General features: G+C 49.7%; 1 protein-coding gene across 2 annotated transcripts in view; it reads left to right on the top strand.

The window, feature by feature from the left end:
* Dnah17 (dynein axonemal heavy chain 17) overlaps positions 1-16,667 on the top strand; it is a 119,181-nt gene that overhangs the window by 77,578 nt on the left and 24,936 nt on the right. For both annotated transcript variants that reach the window (XM_036196601.1, XM_036196602.1), the window contains exons 55-63: positions 688-849; positions 2,295-2,528; positions 3,845-4,009; positions 9,238-9,333; positions 9,418-9,635; positions 12,442-12,649; positions 12,851-12,966; positions 14,990-15,182; positions 16,094-16,329. In XM_036196601.1, the coding sequence (XP_036052494.1) occupies positions 688-849; positions 2,295-2,528; positions 3,845-4,009; positions 9,238-9,333; positions 9,418-9,635; positions 12,442-12,649; positions 12,851-12,966; positions 14,990-15,182; positions 16,094-16,329 (1,628 nt within the window). The remainder of the gene's footprint in view (positions 1-687; positions 850-2,294; positions 2,529-3,844; positions 4,010-9,237; positions 9,334-9,417; positions 9,636-12,441; positions 12,650-12,850; positions 12,967-14,989; positions 15,183-16,093; positions 16,330-16,667) is intronic.

Genomic DNA, 16,667 nt, shown 5'->3' with positions numbered 1-16,667 from the left:
CGGAGAACATCCAGAACATTCCAAAGGAGCCATCTGCCAAAATGACAGGGTCTAACTGTAGACAAATTTCTAAATGGTCTTATCAAATAAAAAACATGGAGCCAGACATAGGAGTGAAAGCCTGAGAGAGATCAGAGGAATAGGAACAATCACAAGCTAACCTCACCTCACCCATACCTCAGCTTCCAAATGCAAGTGCTTTCCTGTCTACCCACACCCATATGCCTTGCTATTCTGCCATCTCATTTGCTCACTCTGTCTAGCTACATCACTTCCTCTTCCTGCCCAGCTCTGTCACTTTTTGTCTGTCTGTACAGACCTCCAGACCTCCCATGGTTAACCAATGTTGGAATTTAAGGTGTGTGCCACCACACCTGGCTCTGTTTCCAGTGTGGCCTTGAACTCAAAGAGATCCAAATAGATCACTGCCTGCCAAGTGATAGGATTAAAGACGTGTACTACCATTGCCTAACTTCTTTGTTTACTTATAATGGCTGTACCTATTCCTCTGATCCCCAGGAAAGCTTTGTTAATTAAAGCACAAATAAAATATCACATTTCAGCACAAATAAAATATCATCATCACATCTAACCTCTGCCAAAATGACAGGCTCTAACCCCAGCAACAATGACATGGTCTAACCTCAACAACAACTCCCACAGATATTTGTTTTGTCCCATATCCAGGTGATTTTGTGTTTCTCCCCCGTGGGCTCCATCCTGCGTGTGCGAGCCCGGAAGTTCCCGGCCGTGGTCAACTGCACAGCCATCAACTGGTTCCATGAGTGGCCAGAAGATGCTTTGGTGTCTGTGAGTGCCCGATTCCTGCAGGAGACAGAGGGCATCCAGGTGAGGCTGAGCACACCCAGATTCTGGCTTCAGTCCCTGACACAGGTGTCCCATCTACGCAGGAATGGCCCTGGGTGCTGGCCAGGAAGACAAATGATAGGCCCAGGGATCCAGTGCCAGAAATGCCCAGCAATGCTTGCTGAAGTAACTGGCATCGAACAGCACGTTCTCTTGTAAGATGGAGCCAGGAGGGTCAGGAGTTTTAAGGCCCAGCCTCCTCTAGACAACAAGTCTGAGCCCAGCCTGGGCTACATGTCTCATATAACAAAAAACAAAAACAAACAAAACCAAAAAAAACCCCAAAATCTCAGCTCTGCGCTTCCCCAGAATACAAGCATGTGAATGCATAGGAATGTGTGCTCACGTGTGTCTAAATGATAGATAGGCTCTGCTGCGTCCCAGTCTCTAGATTAACCTCATGATACAAAGTCACCTGGCACTCACTCTGCCCAGCTCAAGGGGCATTGCTCTCCTATGTCTCTTTTTAGTTCTTTTTCTCCTTTTCCTTAAATTTTTTTTAATTAACTTTATGCCTGTGTGTGCATGTGAGTATGTAAGCACACATGTGTTTGGGAGGTGGCACACACATGCCACAGAGCAGGTAGAGAGGTCAGAGGAAACTTGAGGGTGAGCCCCAGGGAATTGAATTCAGGTCTTCAGGCTTGGTAGCAACTAGCTTTACCCACTGAAAACCCTCATTATAGTGTGTGTGTGTGTGTGTGTGTGTGTGTGTGTGTATGCACACATGCACATGGAAGCCGGAGGACTACCTTGGATGCCATTCTCAGGAACATGATCTACTTCCTTAGAGAAAAGGTCTCTCACTACCTTGGAGCTTGCTAATCATCTAGAGTAGTGGTTCTCAACCTGTGGGTCACAACCCCCTGTGGGGGTGGAATGATGCTTTCACAGGGGTCACCTACGACCATTGGAAATATCAGACATTTATATTACAATTCACAGAATAGCAAAACTGCACTTATGAAGTAGCAACAAACAATTTTGTGGTTGGGGATCACCACCAGGAGGAACTGTTAAAGGGTCCCAGAATTAGGAAGGTTGAAACCACTGCTCTAGAGTCTGGCTGGATGGTGAGCCCCAGGGATGCTCCTGTGTCCACCTCCCCAGCCCTGGGATTGCAACCGCATGTGCCACCACACTGGACTTTTACGTGGCTTCTGGGGATCAAACTCAGCTCCTGGTGTTTGCAATGCACTCGACTGACCCAGCTATCTCCTCAGACCCTCTCCTATATCCCTTGACACTTGAGACAGGTCAGGCCTTGGCACATCTCATACAGGGTCCGAGTGAATATGCTGCGGTCTGCAGTGGCCCCTCTTCTTGTAGGCCCTACAGGATGAGGCTGGGGCCCCAGGAGGCATGAGTGTGTTGTGTAGGGCCCCAAGATAAGTGGCCCAGCTCATCTCATCCGTCCCGGCTTGCAGCCTGAGGTGAAGACCTCCATCAGTCTTTTCATGGCCTACGTGCACACCACCGTCAACGAGATGTCCAAGGTGTACCTGGCAACCGAGAGGCGGTACAACTACACCACACCAAAGACCTTCCTGGAGCAGATCAAACTCTATCAGAACCTGCTGGCCAAGAAGAGGATGGAGCTGGTTGCCAAAATTGAGCGGCTGGAGAACGGCCTCATGAAGCTGCAGAGCACAGCTTCTCAGGTAGGATCTGGGCACCCGGGCTGCTGCAGTGCTACAGCACCTTCTCACCGTAGCTGGGCTCCCACAGGGGACAGCCACACGTGGGGTGCAGTTATGTGCGGGGCTGAACATCCCAGGCAGTGGGATGCATGTGACTCCAACCTTTGAGAACTGGAGAACAGATGTGCAATCTGATACAGAGCAACAGATGTGAACTGCTTTGATGATGTCAGCGTTCAAGTGGGCACCCTGCACATGTGGTGTGTCTTAGTTAGGGCTTCTAATGCTGTAAAGAGACACCATGACCATGACAACTCTTACAAAGAAAACATTTAATTGAGGAGACTCATTTACAGTTTCAGAGGTTTAGTCCATTATCATGATGGGGAGCATGGCAGTGTGCAGGCAGATGTGGTGTCAGCTACATCTTGACCAGAGGCTGCAGGAAGTTGACTGTCACAGATCGACGCTTGAGAAAAGAGACCTCAAAGCCCGCCCCCACAATGACACACTTCCTCCAACAAAGCCACACCTCCTAATAGTGCCACTCCCTTTGGGGGCCATTTTCTTTCAAACCAACACATGGTAGTGTCCTGCCTTTTGTCCAGGGAAGCTGCTTCTCAAGTTCAAGGCAGCCCATGAAAATGCAGCCATTTCTACATGGTGTTCATACCAGGGGCCTCTCACAGGCTTCTTAGAAACCTCCCCATACTGTGTTGATTTTCAAGGTTTCTGCCTGGCTTTAAACCCCCTCCATGTGGAGCCCAGAGTGCATCTCCACAGCCCCCTGCCCACGATTGCCAGGAAGCCAGCTGCCTCCTCCCTACCAGGTTGGGCCAAGATGAGCCTCTCACCAGTTCGTGGGAGTGTTTGACTCCAGTCTCAGCTTCTCCCCCACAAACCTGCAGGACCTCAAATGCCCCACCCCACCCCTGCCTGAAGACCTTCAACAATCTTCTCAACTGAAACTTTTTGTTAAGGGTACACTTTTTAGTCCTATCCAGCCTAGAACTTGCTATGTAGACCAGGTTAGCCTTAATATTTTGGCAGTCCCCCTGCCTCTGCCTCCCAAGTGCTGGGATCACACCCTTGTTCACCTCTCACCCCCACCCCCAGTTCAGTCGACATTTTTTCTTTAATCTTGTCATCTCAACTCCTAGCACACTAGGAGTGTGTCATAGATATTCATGTATACACTCAGTGCTCAATCTAAACTTTCCTTTGATTTCTTAAAAAGACTCCAGAGTCACTGGGAGTTGGGAGCCCCCAAGGTTGTTCTCCTGAATCTGAGACTGCCCTCAGCAGGCTTCTGCCCTCTCCTGGCTCCCCCTCCCTAGGTGGACGACCTGAAGGCTAAGCTGGCGGTTCAGGAGGCTGAGCTGAAACAGAAAAATGAGAACGCAGACAAGCTGATCCAGGTGGTGGGTGTGGAGACAGAGAAGGTTAGCAAGGAGAAGGCCATTGCTGACGAGGAAGAAATCAAAGTTGAGGTCATCAATAAGGTGGGTCTCAGGGCCCCCCTGAGGGGTCAGAGGCCACCCACAGAGAGGACTCCAGCTGAGACATTTGTACAAGGACAAACCTCCTAACCAGGGCGGCTGGGAAAGAAGGCCCCATGGTCAGATGGATCACCTAGGACTCCCCTTAGAGAAAGCCCAGGGCCAGCCAAGCTCCTTCCAGAGAGCCCCTCCACTGCAGTATCACCAGGCACTGCTGCTGCCCAGTCCAGCCTGGCCCTGCCCGAGGGCAGCACCTCACCTGTGCAGCGTCACCTTTCCTGTACTGTCCTTTTGTGTGTTGTTGTGGTTTCGGTGGATCTGGAGATGGCGCCTAGGACCTCACACATGCTAACTGAGCAGTGCTGAACCACGGAGTCACCTCCCCAGCCCTCTTTGGGTTGTGTATTCTGAGCCAAGCTTTCACTAAGTTGCCCATGTTGGCCTTGAACTTAAACTCTCCTGCCTCAGCACTCAAAATAGCTGAGAGTGTTACCAGGCCTTGCTTCCCTCTGCATCTTCGTAGAACGCTGCATTCTGTGTGTGAGGGTCAAGATGATGCCACCTGATTACCAGTCCTTATACTGCGTCTTCTGCTCTGGGTTCCCTCGTGTGGGCAAATTGCCAGGTAGAAACAATTGCTTAGGGGACTGTCCTCAGCCATATCTGGACAGTGGATAAATTTTAAGTCCCCACAGTTACTGCCCACTCTCTCTGGAATGGCAGCTGGCACCCATTCACCAAGGAGCCCTTCACACCCTGGGCACATAGCTTCTCCCTGGAGCAGCCAGGTAGGGCCTGAGTAGTCCCCACCTAGTGCTGGACAGGGAGGAGACCCAGGTTGGGATGACCAGGAGCTGGGTCCCTGTTCTCTTTTAACCTGCAGAGCCACAAGCCTGTGAGGGAGATAGGGAAACTGAGGCCTGGAAAGGTCCATAACTTCCCTTGGGTCTTGAACTAGTGGGTGACCTAGTATCTAAGTTTTGGACATAGAACCCAAGACCAGACAAAGACCTTGTGACCCTGGTTCTCCATGACAGCATGCAACAATTGGTGTCCTGGCTCTTTCCACTCCCTGGCCCTCCATCCACGAATGTCCCACATGGGGTGCTTTGGGAAAAAGCTAGAGGTTACCCCATCACCACTGCTGATCTTGCCTCCTATGTCCCCTTTCCCTGGATGTCCCTAAAGGATCCTCAGGGAGAAAAGACTGTCCTCTGTCCTTCCCCTGGGCCCCAGCAACATGCTCAGGGTCTGGTGACTGCCCCCACTCCCCTGTCACCCAGCTGCTGCTCCTATGCAAAGACACCAAGTCACTCTGATCTCTGAACTTCGCAAGAAGGCTGAGGGTCCTTTCCAACCAAAAGCAAAGGAGTGCCCACATGAGTGGGTGCCCACATGCATTGTGTCTTTTTATAAACTGTTGCCGCCCTTTAAGCCACAGCTGTCCGAAACAGCAACTGAAACTCCACCGCTACCTGCAAGTTAGGCCACAAAGGCCATAGGCAGAGGAAAATCAGTTCCCTCAGGCTCTGACTCCTTCAGAACTACAAGGGAACTTAACTAAACCTCTGTCCCTCTAAAGAACTCAAGATTCAAAGGTTGAGGTGGAATTCTGCTCTTCAGAGGCTGAATAGCAAGTAGCTCACCTCCTCTCCTTGCTCACATCCTCCAAAAAGCCCTTGTGAGTCTCTTCACCCCTCCTTAAAAACCCTTTCTCACCTGGCTCCTCCCTACCACTTCCTGTTAGCTAGTTGCTGACTCAGCCTCTTGATCCCAGATGAATTTTATTTAATCAAACAGCTTTGCATCATTAAACAAATGTTCCAGAGCATAACAAAAGTAATACACCTTAAAATAATTTTAACATAGTAATACTGTACATAAAAAGAACAATTATCAAGTAAAGATTGCATTCACAATGTAATGAATTCCAGTTCATTTGTTTCTGGCAAATTAAAAGAAAATACTCCATCATCTATCCTATCTTAATGAATCTAAAGTTTTATACCTAATTTACTCTCTACCATAACTAAGGAAAACTGCAACTATAACTATGTAGTCTTCAACTCCATCAAAGACCCCAGAAGGATAGTATTATTTAAAGTAATCAAAAGGTGCATAGCAAACAACATCCAAAGCTCTAGCAATGACAGAGACATCTGGCTGCCTGGACAGTCACCCAAGGTTCCTTCTGCTACCCTGGGGCATCCATCTTCAGTCTACAGGCCTAGAGTATCAGGCAGACTTCTCCATGAAGCAGGAAATTTGAAGGACTGTCCTGTCTTGTTTTGGCAAAATTCAATAATTCTTTTTCCTGTGTGTCCTGCATGTCCAGTCTGCACAGCACATTGTCAGCAATCAAAGGCAAGAACAGTTTCTTTGCCCAGTGGCTACCCTTGGCACAATGAAAGCAAACTCTGTAAGGAGTTTCTTCAATGCCTGTCATCTCTGAAGTAAATTGATGCTGCCAAGATCAGCAGATGTGTCTCATTGTCATGAAAAACTTTAAGTTAACAAAACATTTTAAATGCCATATTCTATAGGTCTTTGAAGTATTCAAAGACCATCTATCTAAAATATATCTATTTAACCTATAAAACATACCTAACATGTATACAAATTTGATTGTTATAAATGACTGCTAACCTATGATTCTTGATTATTATAAATAGTTTATAATAATAGCTTTCAAATTTTAACTTACATTTTTAAATGAACTGCATAGGTTACAGTACTTTAAACAAGAGTAGAAACATATACACAATATGTCATAACAAAAATAACCTTAAATTTGTATCAGTATAAAAATCCTTTAAATAAGAGTAGAAACATATATACAGTGTAACAAAAATAACTTTAAATTTGTATCAATATACTATATTCTCCTAAATGATAACAAACATCCATAACCCACCAAATAACCAAAGACCTCCCTCATACCCTAACTCTTGGGAATGTGGGCATAGTTTTCTCTAGACTGCTCTGTCTGTAGACAAAGCAGCTTTAGGGTCCCAGAGAGAAAATTTCAGATAATAGCCAAATCCTGGGGAGACAGCAATAATCTTTGCTGCCAAGATTCAGGAGATCTTGCCTGATCAAGCCTGATCCATATTAACCCTGAAGGAACCCACAGCTTCTCATCTCCTGTGGGAATAAAACTCCAAAGCATTTTTTATTTCCATTTGACAAATATAATTTTTGACTTTTTAAAAGTTAAGGCATTCCTAAAGTATACAGGCTGATTTATTTCAACAATCCCTCTTTCAATTCCAGGTCTCTTTGCAGCTGTCCTTTGCTTTTCAACAATCAAAAAATTCAAAACCAATACAATATCATACAGGATTCAGACTCCCTGTGTATTTCCCATCTTACATGGCTTTTTTCTTTTATATTATTTTATTCCATCTTTAAAAACTTTATTATTGGCCGGGCGATGGTGGTGCACGCCTTTAATCCCAGCACTCGGGAGGCAGAGCCAGGCGGATCTTTGTGAGTTTGAGGCCAGCCTGGGCTACAGAGCGAGATCCAGGAAAGGCGCAAAGCCACACAGAGAAACCCTGTCTCGGAAAAAACAAAAACAAAAACAAAAAAAAACCCTTTATTATTATTTTTAAACTAATCATTTATTTCTATGACTATACCCTTTTTCTTTTCTTAAGCCTACGCATATTGTTAAACACACTGGAGCCTGTTTAGAGGTGTTTCTGTCTAGACTTTTTTTTATTGGGTATCTTTAGCCTTTTTTGACCATGTGAGCAAACCTTTAAACTGCTAACCTACACCTGGATCCTCTGCACTCAGCTCTCAGCTGGCTCTGCCTGCTTCTTGGGTTGTGAAAACCAAGCATGAAACTCGCAGCCAGAGGGAGATCTGTCTGACCAGGAATGACGTTCAGCCTTCCTAGAGCTCTAGAATGCACTGTTGCAGGCGTTTTTACTTAGCTTTTTGTTCTGTATAACTTAACGTACTGGCTGCTCAAGGGCTCACTGACCTACCCAGCTGAAACTCTTAAAGGGGCCATATTCTGCCTGCTCCTCCCCCCTTTTTCCTTTTCCATTTTCTCAGGCCCTGGGGATATTCCAGTGCCATGTTGGTACGCCAAAATGTTGTTCTTTGTTTTTGCTCTTTGTCTCTTTGGGGGCCTGCCACCCAGCTCCCAAATAAATCACACGCAGAGGCTTATTCTTACTTATGAATGTCTGGCCTTAGCTTGGCCTGTTTCTTGCCAGCTTTCTTAAATTTATCCCATCTATCTTTTGACTCTGGGCTTTTCCTGTTCTCTTATTTCTGTAAATCTTACCCTGTGGCTTGCCGTGTAGCTGGGTGGCTGGTTCCTGGAGTCCTCCTTCTTTGGCTACTTTTCTTCCTCCCAAATTTCTCCTATTTATCCTCTCTGCCTGCCAGCCCCGCCTACCCTTTCTTCTGCCTTGCCATTGGCTATTCAGCTCTTTATTAAGACCATCAGGTGTTCTAGACAGGCAAAGTAACACAGAGTTAAACAAATGCAACATAAACAAAAGTAACACACCTTAAAATGATATTCTACAACAGTGCATGAATGAATTAGCACTTAAGTTCATAAGTGAGGGAGCACTGGCATACTCCCATTAGCTAATGAGCACTTGTGAGCTCCCACAGTCGAACGCTCACTCTCCTATGTGAATGAGGGTTGGGTGACATGTTTGAAATGCTCTGTTTTGGAAGGATCGCACAGTGTGATCTCAGAGTAACGAGGGACAGGGAAGGGCTGGAGCTTCCCTTCAGTCCTGGAAGCTAGAGCTGATAGAGGGACCCAGTCCCATTTGAGCATCCCATGTCCCTCAGCACATGGTTGCTCTCATCTGAGAGCAAGAGGCAGGGCCCAAGGAGACAAGGCAAGAGAGGCATGTCTTATGAATGAGCACACCCAGAGAGTCACCAGTGATTGGGGTAGTCAATGAAGACAACAGATACATGGTTGGCAGGAACTCAGAACCACTGGGGCTTGACTGTAACTAGAGGAGAGTTCGCTTCATTCTCCCATCCCCCTGCCTACCCTTCTCAGATGGAAGGGTGGGTGGATGGATGGATGGATGGATGGATGGATGGATGGATATGGCTAAGTGGGTGGGTGGATGGATGGATATGGCTAAGTGGGCGAGTGGGTGGGTGGATGGATGGATGGATGGATGGGCATATGCATGGATGTTTGAACAGCCTACACTAAACTTTCCAGTGTGTCTTCCTTCTAGAATGTCACTGAGAAACAGAAGGCCTGTGAAACAGACCTGGCCAAGGCAGAGCCGGCCCTGTTGGCTGCACAAGAGGCCCTAGATACTTTGAACAAGGTGACACAGGAAGTGGAAAGGGAAAAAGGAGCAGGGCTGGTCAAGTGGGCTCCATGGTGACACTCAATGTGCTTGTCCCCACAGAACAACCTGACAGAGCTGAAGTCCTTCGGCTCCCCACCAGACGCTGTGGTCAATGTCACAGCTGCTGTCATGATCCTGACGGCACCTGGGGGCAAGATCCCCAAGGACAAGAGCTGGAAAGCGGCAAAGATCATGATGGGCAAGGTGGACACGTTCCTAGACTCTCTGAAGAGGTTTGACAAGGAACACATCCCTGAGGCCTGTCTGAAGGCCTTCAAGTAAGCCTAGGGCAAGGCTCAGGCCGCACCTTTGCCCCGGAGCTGTGGTGGGAAGGTCAAGGCAAAAGCGCCCTCACTCAGAGTCCTCACTCCAAGGAACCCTGCCATCTCTGTCTCCCCCATGGGAGGGGAACTGGAGTAGATAGGAAGATCTGCAACCACACATTTAGATCACGGCTTCTCCCGTGTAGAGCTGACAGGTAGCCAGGGGACAACCTGGGGCCACAGGACCAGGAGAGGCCAGGCCTGCCCAGAGGTCTGTCCCTGCCAGAGCAGCTGGCCACACCCACACATACGTACCTAACATACATTCATATAACCACACGCATGCCTGCACACATCCCACGTGTTCCTGTCATACACACAGCCATGTGGGCTCACCACTTCTAGAGTATTCACTGGGGTTCTGGTGTGTGTGATCCTACTGTGAGTGCCTTTCTAGGGGATAACACTGGAACTTGGGAAGGTGTCTTGGGGACCCCACTGACATTTATAAGGCACTCCTATTTTTGTGAATACACCAGGCCATATGTTCTTACCTTGTGTACCCACTGATGACCTATCTTCAGGGGCCACTTGTCCCTGACTGGAAAAAAGGCCATGCTGTGACCTCAGTATCTCCAGCCCCCATTGTGAAGGAGACAGTTCAAATACTGAAACTATTTGATCAATGTGGATAACTTAAGGCACAAGAAAAGTGTGGTGTAGGGGCTGGCAAAATGGCTCAGTAGGTAAAGGTGATTGCCACCAAGCCTGGCAGCCTGAGTTCAATCTCCAGGACTCATCTGATATGGAAGAAGGAGGGAAATGACCCTAACAGTGTGTCCTCTATCCTCCACACCATGTACACATGCATACAAACATGCACATATGCACAAATAAAATGTAATGACATGTTTAAGCTGGGCATGGGGGTGCACACCTTGATCCCAGAGACAGGCAAATCTGAGTCTGAGGCCTGGTCTACAGAGAGAGTTTCAGGACAGCAAGGGCTACACAGAGAAACCCTGTCTCAAAACACACACACACACACACACACACACACACACACACACACACACACACACAAGGGGAAGTGGGAGACAGAGCAAAACATTTTAAAATAATTGTGTTAAAATGTGCGCATAGGTGTGCCACTCTCAGTGTTTGGTTAGAATGGACTGTGGGTGGGTGGGTATGCAGGCGGTGGATAGAGAGAACTGGGATGGAACCCAGGGCTTGGCACATGATAGGCCGGCACTCAGTCCTTGGGCTATTCTCTTTCTTTCCAGTCCTTTTTCTAATGTTGTGTGTCTTTCTCAATCGCTTGTCATCTTACTTTGAGACAAGGTCTCTCACAGAACCTAGAGCTCATGGATTCTGAGAGAATAGCTGGCCAGTGAGCTCCAGAGATCCTCCTGCCTCCATGCCCCACTGCCACAGCACTACAGACATGCATGGCCATGGCTACCATATGCAGCATTTACACAGCGGTCCTGGGCCTTGCTCTGTAGACCAGGCTGGTCTCAAACACACAGAAATCCACCTGGCTCTGCCTCCCGAGTGCTGGGGCTAAAAGGCGTGTGCCACCACACCCAATCCGTGGTCTCGTACAGCTGTGAAACAGAATTCACTCGGCTGCTCCTGACCGCTGTGTGAGTATTGCCCTGTGTAGATCTCTCCCTCCCAACGTCTAGCCAGACTCTGACCAAGGATGCAGCGAGCCTTCGCACAGTCTGTTCATGGGATAGGCCACAGACTCCCCTGAGCGTGCTCTGTGAGTGCGTCCTGTCCTGCCACTTCCTGTCAGTGTTACGACAGACAGGTACCTAACCTCAGTCTTCTTGCCTATTAATGGCGTCATTGGCAAATTAGAGCAAGACCAGCTATTTAGGGCACTAGGAACAAAGGAGGAACATGTACCCCAAATTCTGCTTGACAGGCCAATGTTTTAATTTGCACTGATGTATATGGGGGCAGGGGAGGCAGAGAGAAGAGAGGACATGGAGGTGTACAGGCACCACAGCACACATGTGGAGGGCAGAGGATAGCTTTGGGAGCCAGTTCCCTCCTCGCACTTATGAGGCAGGTGGGTGTCTCTCTTGTATCCTCTGCTTTGCGTACTCCAGGCCAGCTGGCCCAAGAGCCTCCGATATCATGGTGGGAGGGATTACAGGTGCCTGCCACCTCATCTGCTCTACATGAGCTCTACAGATCAAACTCGGTTGTCCGGCAAGAGATTTTACCTGCTGAGACATCTCCCCAACAAGAGAGGCCCAATTTTTATGTTGCATTCTTCCTTTTTGTAACCGTTAAAGCGTTAGGTAAAGGAGAGGGCACTAGGGTGGCCGCTCCCTAGGTAGGTAAAGTGCTTGCTGCGTAAATATGCAGCCCTGGGTTTGATCCCAGAATGTAAATACGAGGCCGTGTGTGGTGGCATGTGCTTGTAATCCCTGCACTGGGGACGTGCAGACAGGGGGATTCTCTGGACTCACGGATCAGCCAGTCTAGATGCTGGAGGAGTTCCAAGGCCATTAGAGGCCCTGTCTCAGAAACAAGGAGGATGGTGACTGAGTCACAACCCCTGAGGCTGACCTCTGACCTATATGCATACACAGATACACAAATGCCCATATCACAAGAATGCCTACACACACACACACACACACACACACACACACACACACACATCACAAGGATTAAAAAGAAGAGACATTAGTATCTCCTGGTGCTGCTTCTATGACCATAGCTACATTAGCCTGAGATGCAGAGGCAGCCACGGGGAGTGGGGACAAGGGCTTGCTTGACACCCATGGTTTCCTTCCAGGCCCTACCAAGGCAACCCCACCTTTGACCCTGAGTTCATTCGATCCAAGTCCACAGCCGCTGCAGGGCTGTGCTCCTGGTGCATCAACATCGTGCGTTTCTATGAGGTCTACTGTGACGTGGCCCCCAAGAGGCAGGCCCTGGAGGAGGCCAACGCCGAGCTGGCTGAGGCGCAGGATAAGCTGTCCCGGATCAAAAACAAGATTGCAGTAAGTGCACCCACTCCCTGCCAGTCAATGTTTCTGTTTGAAACACATTGGCACAGTCGACAGTCATGAATTATTCAATGACATGAGAAAGCGCAGGCAGAGGGTGGGACCATAGAGCAGGCCAGGGGACTGTGGGGATGCTTGGGCCTTTGGGCCCTGAGCTTCTGAGAGCTGGGAACATCTCCCAACTTGATTTTTCAGGAACTCAATGCCAACTTGAGCAACCTGACTTCAGCATTTGAAAAAGCAACAGCTGAGAAAATCAAGTGTCAGCAGGAGGCTGATGCCACCAACAGGGTGATCTCATTGGCTAACAGGTAGTCCTTGCTACGGCCACACCTCCTGTCTCCCAGACCCCAAAATCGATATGCTCTCAGAAGGCAGAATCCCAGGTTAACTCAGGCTTGCCCAGAACACTGTCCAGAGCCACCTGCTCTCAGGCAGCATGTGTCCTTGGTGTCCGTGGGGAGCCATGTCTAGGCCTCCTCCTCCTCAGTTGAACTAGTCTTCAGGCTGTGACTGCAGAGAGCAGCACACAGGCACGGTGGACAACTTCCGCACACACTGCCAGCATTCATACTTGGACTTGAGGACTTCACCCGGGAAGGCTTTGCCACCCCTGGGGGGCTGAGGCCTTAACAACACACACTCACTCAGGACATTCCTGGATCCCTACAACTCTCCACTCCCCTCGCCCCACCCCCATGCCCTGTGACTGGGTCTTAATGGCCTGTGGTTTAGGTAGCTGGCAAGAAAGGAGCCCGCTGTGTTCAGGACAGACGCCGTGTTTCTTCCACAGACGGTCTGGCTGCTTTACGACAAGCTGCTCTCACAGTGACGCACGTGGGTCACGTTTCACTGTTCACTTTGCGGTCTGTGCACACTCGCTTTGGACATTATGCACTGCCATGGATTTGGATGGCAAGGAGTACTGGTCCCGGGAATCAAATATGGCCTATGTCTGTGCTTTGCACACTCAGGCAGCCCCACTGAAAAGTACGGCAGTGTGAAAGAAACTGACTTTACACCTGGTACCTAAATCATGATCACATCCACATGGGGATCATGTGGAGAACTACCATCCAGTCACCTTGTTGCCCCAAGCCCTGGAAACCCAGCATGGTTCTGCTGTTGTTGACACCAGGTCTCGTGTAGCCTAGGCTAGCCTCAAGTGTCCTGTGTATCAGAGCTAGTCTTCAGGTAGTAACTGTGACCTTGAACTTCTGATCTCCCTGCCTTTACACCCCAAGTGCTGATGTGACAGACATGTGCCACCATACTTGATTTATGCAGTCCTGGGGATTGAACCTAGGGCCTTGTGAGTGCTAGGCCACTTTTCTACCCACTGAGCTACAGCCACAGCGCTGTTATTTTTTGTTTGTTTGTGAGACAGTCTCACTGTGTAGCCAAGGCTGGCCTCGAACTTGCAGTGATCCTCCTGACTCTTCTTCCTAAATGCTGGGATTACAGGTGCGTACCCACCACGCCTGGCCCTGAATGCACCCCAAGAAGGCCTGCCACCTCACTGCCACCCCACAGGTCTTCTGTCACCACACGTGGTTCAGAGCCTCTGTGATGGACAGCTGGGCTCTGGGGCTTGGGTGGCAGAGTCCACTCTATGGCTACCTGTTTTCTTATTTTCTCCCAACCTGGGGGCTACCAGCCATTGATAAGTCAGTGGTCAGAATGATTCAGGAGTCGGGGAGGGGGTCCCAGGTCACCTTAGCTGGTGAGACAGATGCACCCCCACCCTCTGTCTAAGGGAGGTGACCTCATCAGTTAAAATCCAAACAGCCTCCTGGCCACTGGGAAGCAAGGCGCTGGGTATGGCACCTATACACAGTATTAACCTGAGGCAGCGCCTTCAGACCCACGGGGCACCAGTTAGGGCCAGGTACCAGTCCTTCAGCTGGTGGCCTGGCAGCACCACACACACCCCACTCCTACAAGGCCAGCAGCCCTCTGGGTGCTACATTGTCCAGTAGCCACCATGTTCTCCACTGGGCTCCAATACCTGCTAGCCAAGTGTGGATATAGTCACATATGGCCTGGGTAGTGCATGGGGGCAGATTCAGCATCCCCAAGTGTCACCCAAAAAGTGCTGTTTTTTGTTTCCTGGGACTTCCCTCCAGAATGTCCTACTGCAGAGCCAAACAAGTCTGGTGACGTCGTGTGGGCCCAGATTCCCCGTGTCACCTTGCCGTCCATACAAGTCCACCTGACAGGTTGTCCACTGGCTGACAGGCCGCTTAGATGGGTACACCAGCCAGCTCTCAGACCCGGCCGGCCCCAGGCTCCCCAGCTCACCCAGGCACTCCCCCCGTCCTTGGACTCTTGCAGGCTTGTAGGAGGACTGGCCTCGGAAAATGTGCGCTGGGCTGAGTCAGTGGAGAATTTCAAAAGCCAGGGGGTCACCCTGTGTGGGGACGTCCTGCTCATCTCTGCCTTTGTCTCCTACGTGGGCTACTTCACCAAGAAATACCGGAATGAGCTGATGGAGAAATTCTGGATCCCTTACATAAACAAATTAAAGGTAGGAAGTACAGTGGTGGTTATGACTCGGGGAGACAGAGGGACGCCCCCCAGGGCAGACACAGCCACACTGCATCCTCACTCGGGCTCAGTCAGCCTCATTTGCCGGGACTGACATCACTTCTGGCCTGTCACAAAGCTGCTTCTATAAGCAGTGTCAGGGCTGTCTCCTCCACCAGCTCGCTCTTCAGATGATGAGGCCAGCACCAACTTCGGGACAGGGGATGGCGGCGAGCAGTGGGGAGGTGGCTCAGTCAGCAAAGTGTTTGTTGGAGAGACATGGGGACCTGAGTCTGGATCCCCAGCACCACTCATTAATAAAAAGCCAGGCACGGGAGTGTGCACCTGTAACCCCTGGTGCTGGTGTAGGGGTGTGGGGGTGAAAACAGAGGAGGGTTCCTGGGGCCTGCTGGCCATCCAGACTCACCAAATAGGTGGGCTCCAGGTTCAGTAAGAGACCCTGTCTCAAAGCATAAACCAAGGTGTGCCTGGGGAGACAGCTCCATGGTTAAGTGGTTGCTACTCTTGCAGAGGACCTGGGTTTGGTTCCCAACACCCACATAGCAGCTCACATCACCTCAGGGAAGCTGATGCCCTCTTCTGTCCTCTGAGGACACCTACATACACTTGGTGCACATAGACAAGCAGGCAAAACACTATACACATAAATAAGTTAAAAAACAAGAGAAAGGGTTGGCAAAACGGCTTAGTAGGTACAGCAACTTGCTGCCAACCCTAATTATCTGGATTTGAACCCCAGGACTCACACGGTAGAAGGAGAGAGACAACTCTTACAAGTTGTCCTCTGACCTCTGTCCACAGGTGCACCATTGTGCCCAAGCTACACACACACACACACACACACACACACACGGGGGAGGGGGAGAAAATAAAGTTTTCCTCCCTTGGCAGGTTCCAATCCCCATTACAGAGGGCCTGGATCCCTTGACCCTGCTAACGGATGATGCAGATGTGGCCTCCTGGAACAACCAGGGTCTGCCCAGTGACCGCATGTCCACTGAGAACGCCACCATCTTGTGCAACACAGAGCGCTGGCCACTAATTGTGGATGCCCAGCTTCAAGGCATCAAGTGGATCAAAAACAAATATGGCGGTGAACTGAAGGCCATCCGCCTGGGGCAGAAGAGGTGCGGCTGGTGCTGGGCAGGGCTAGGGAGGTGGCAGGACTGTCTGGGTCTGTGTGCACCTCAGGCCGTGTGAGTGACTTAGATGGTTGTGTGCACAGGGGACACCTGGGAGATGGCCAGGTCCTATGTGTGCACATGTGCCTTGGGTCTTTTGTGTTAATGGATAGTTGGGGGCCCAGGGAGCAGCCCGGGGCTTGCTTTCACACACGGCTTGAGCCCTGAGCATTTGTTAGCTGACTCACTAACCTGCTAACTTGAATGAGAACATGCAAACGCGGATGCTGGCCCAAAGGCAGAGAATCAAAGCAGACCTTTCTCCCATCTCCTCTTCACAGGGG

The sequence above is a fragment of the Onychomys torridus genome, chromosome 8 (genome assembly GCF_903995425.1).
Source record: "Onychomys torridus chromosome 8, mOncTor1.1, whole genome shotgun sequence".
Taxonomy (NCBI): Eukaryota; Metazoa; Chordata; class Mammalia; order Rodentia; family Cricetidae; genus Onychomys; species Onychomys torridus.
The sequence above is the reverse complement of the archived record's forward strand: the minus strand, read 5'-3'. Positions and strand labels throughout refer to the sequence as shown.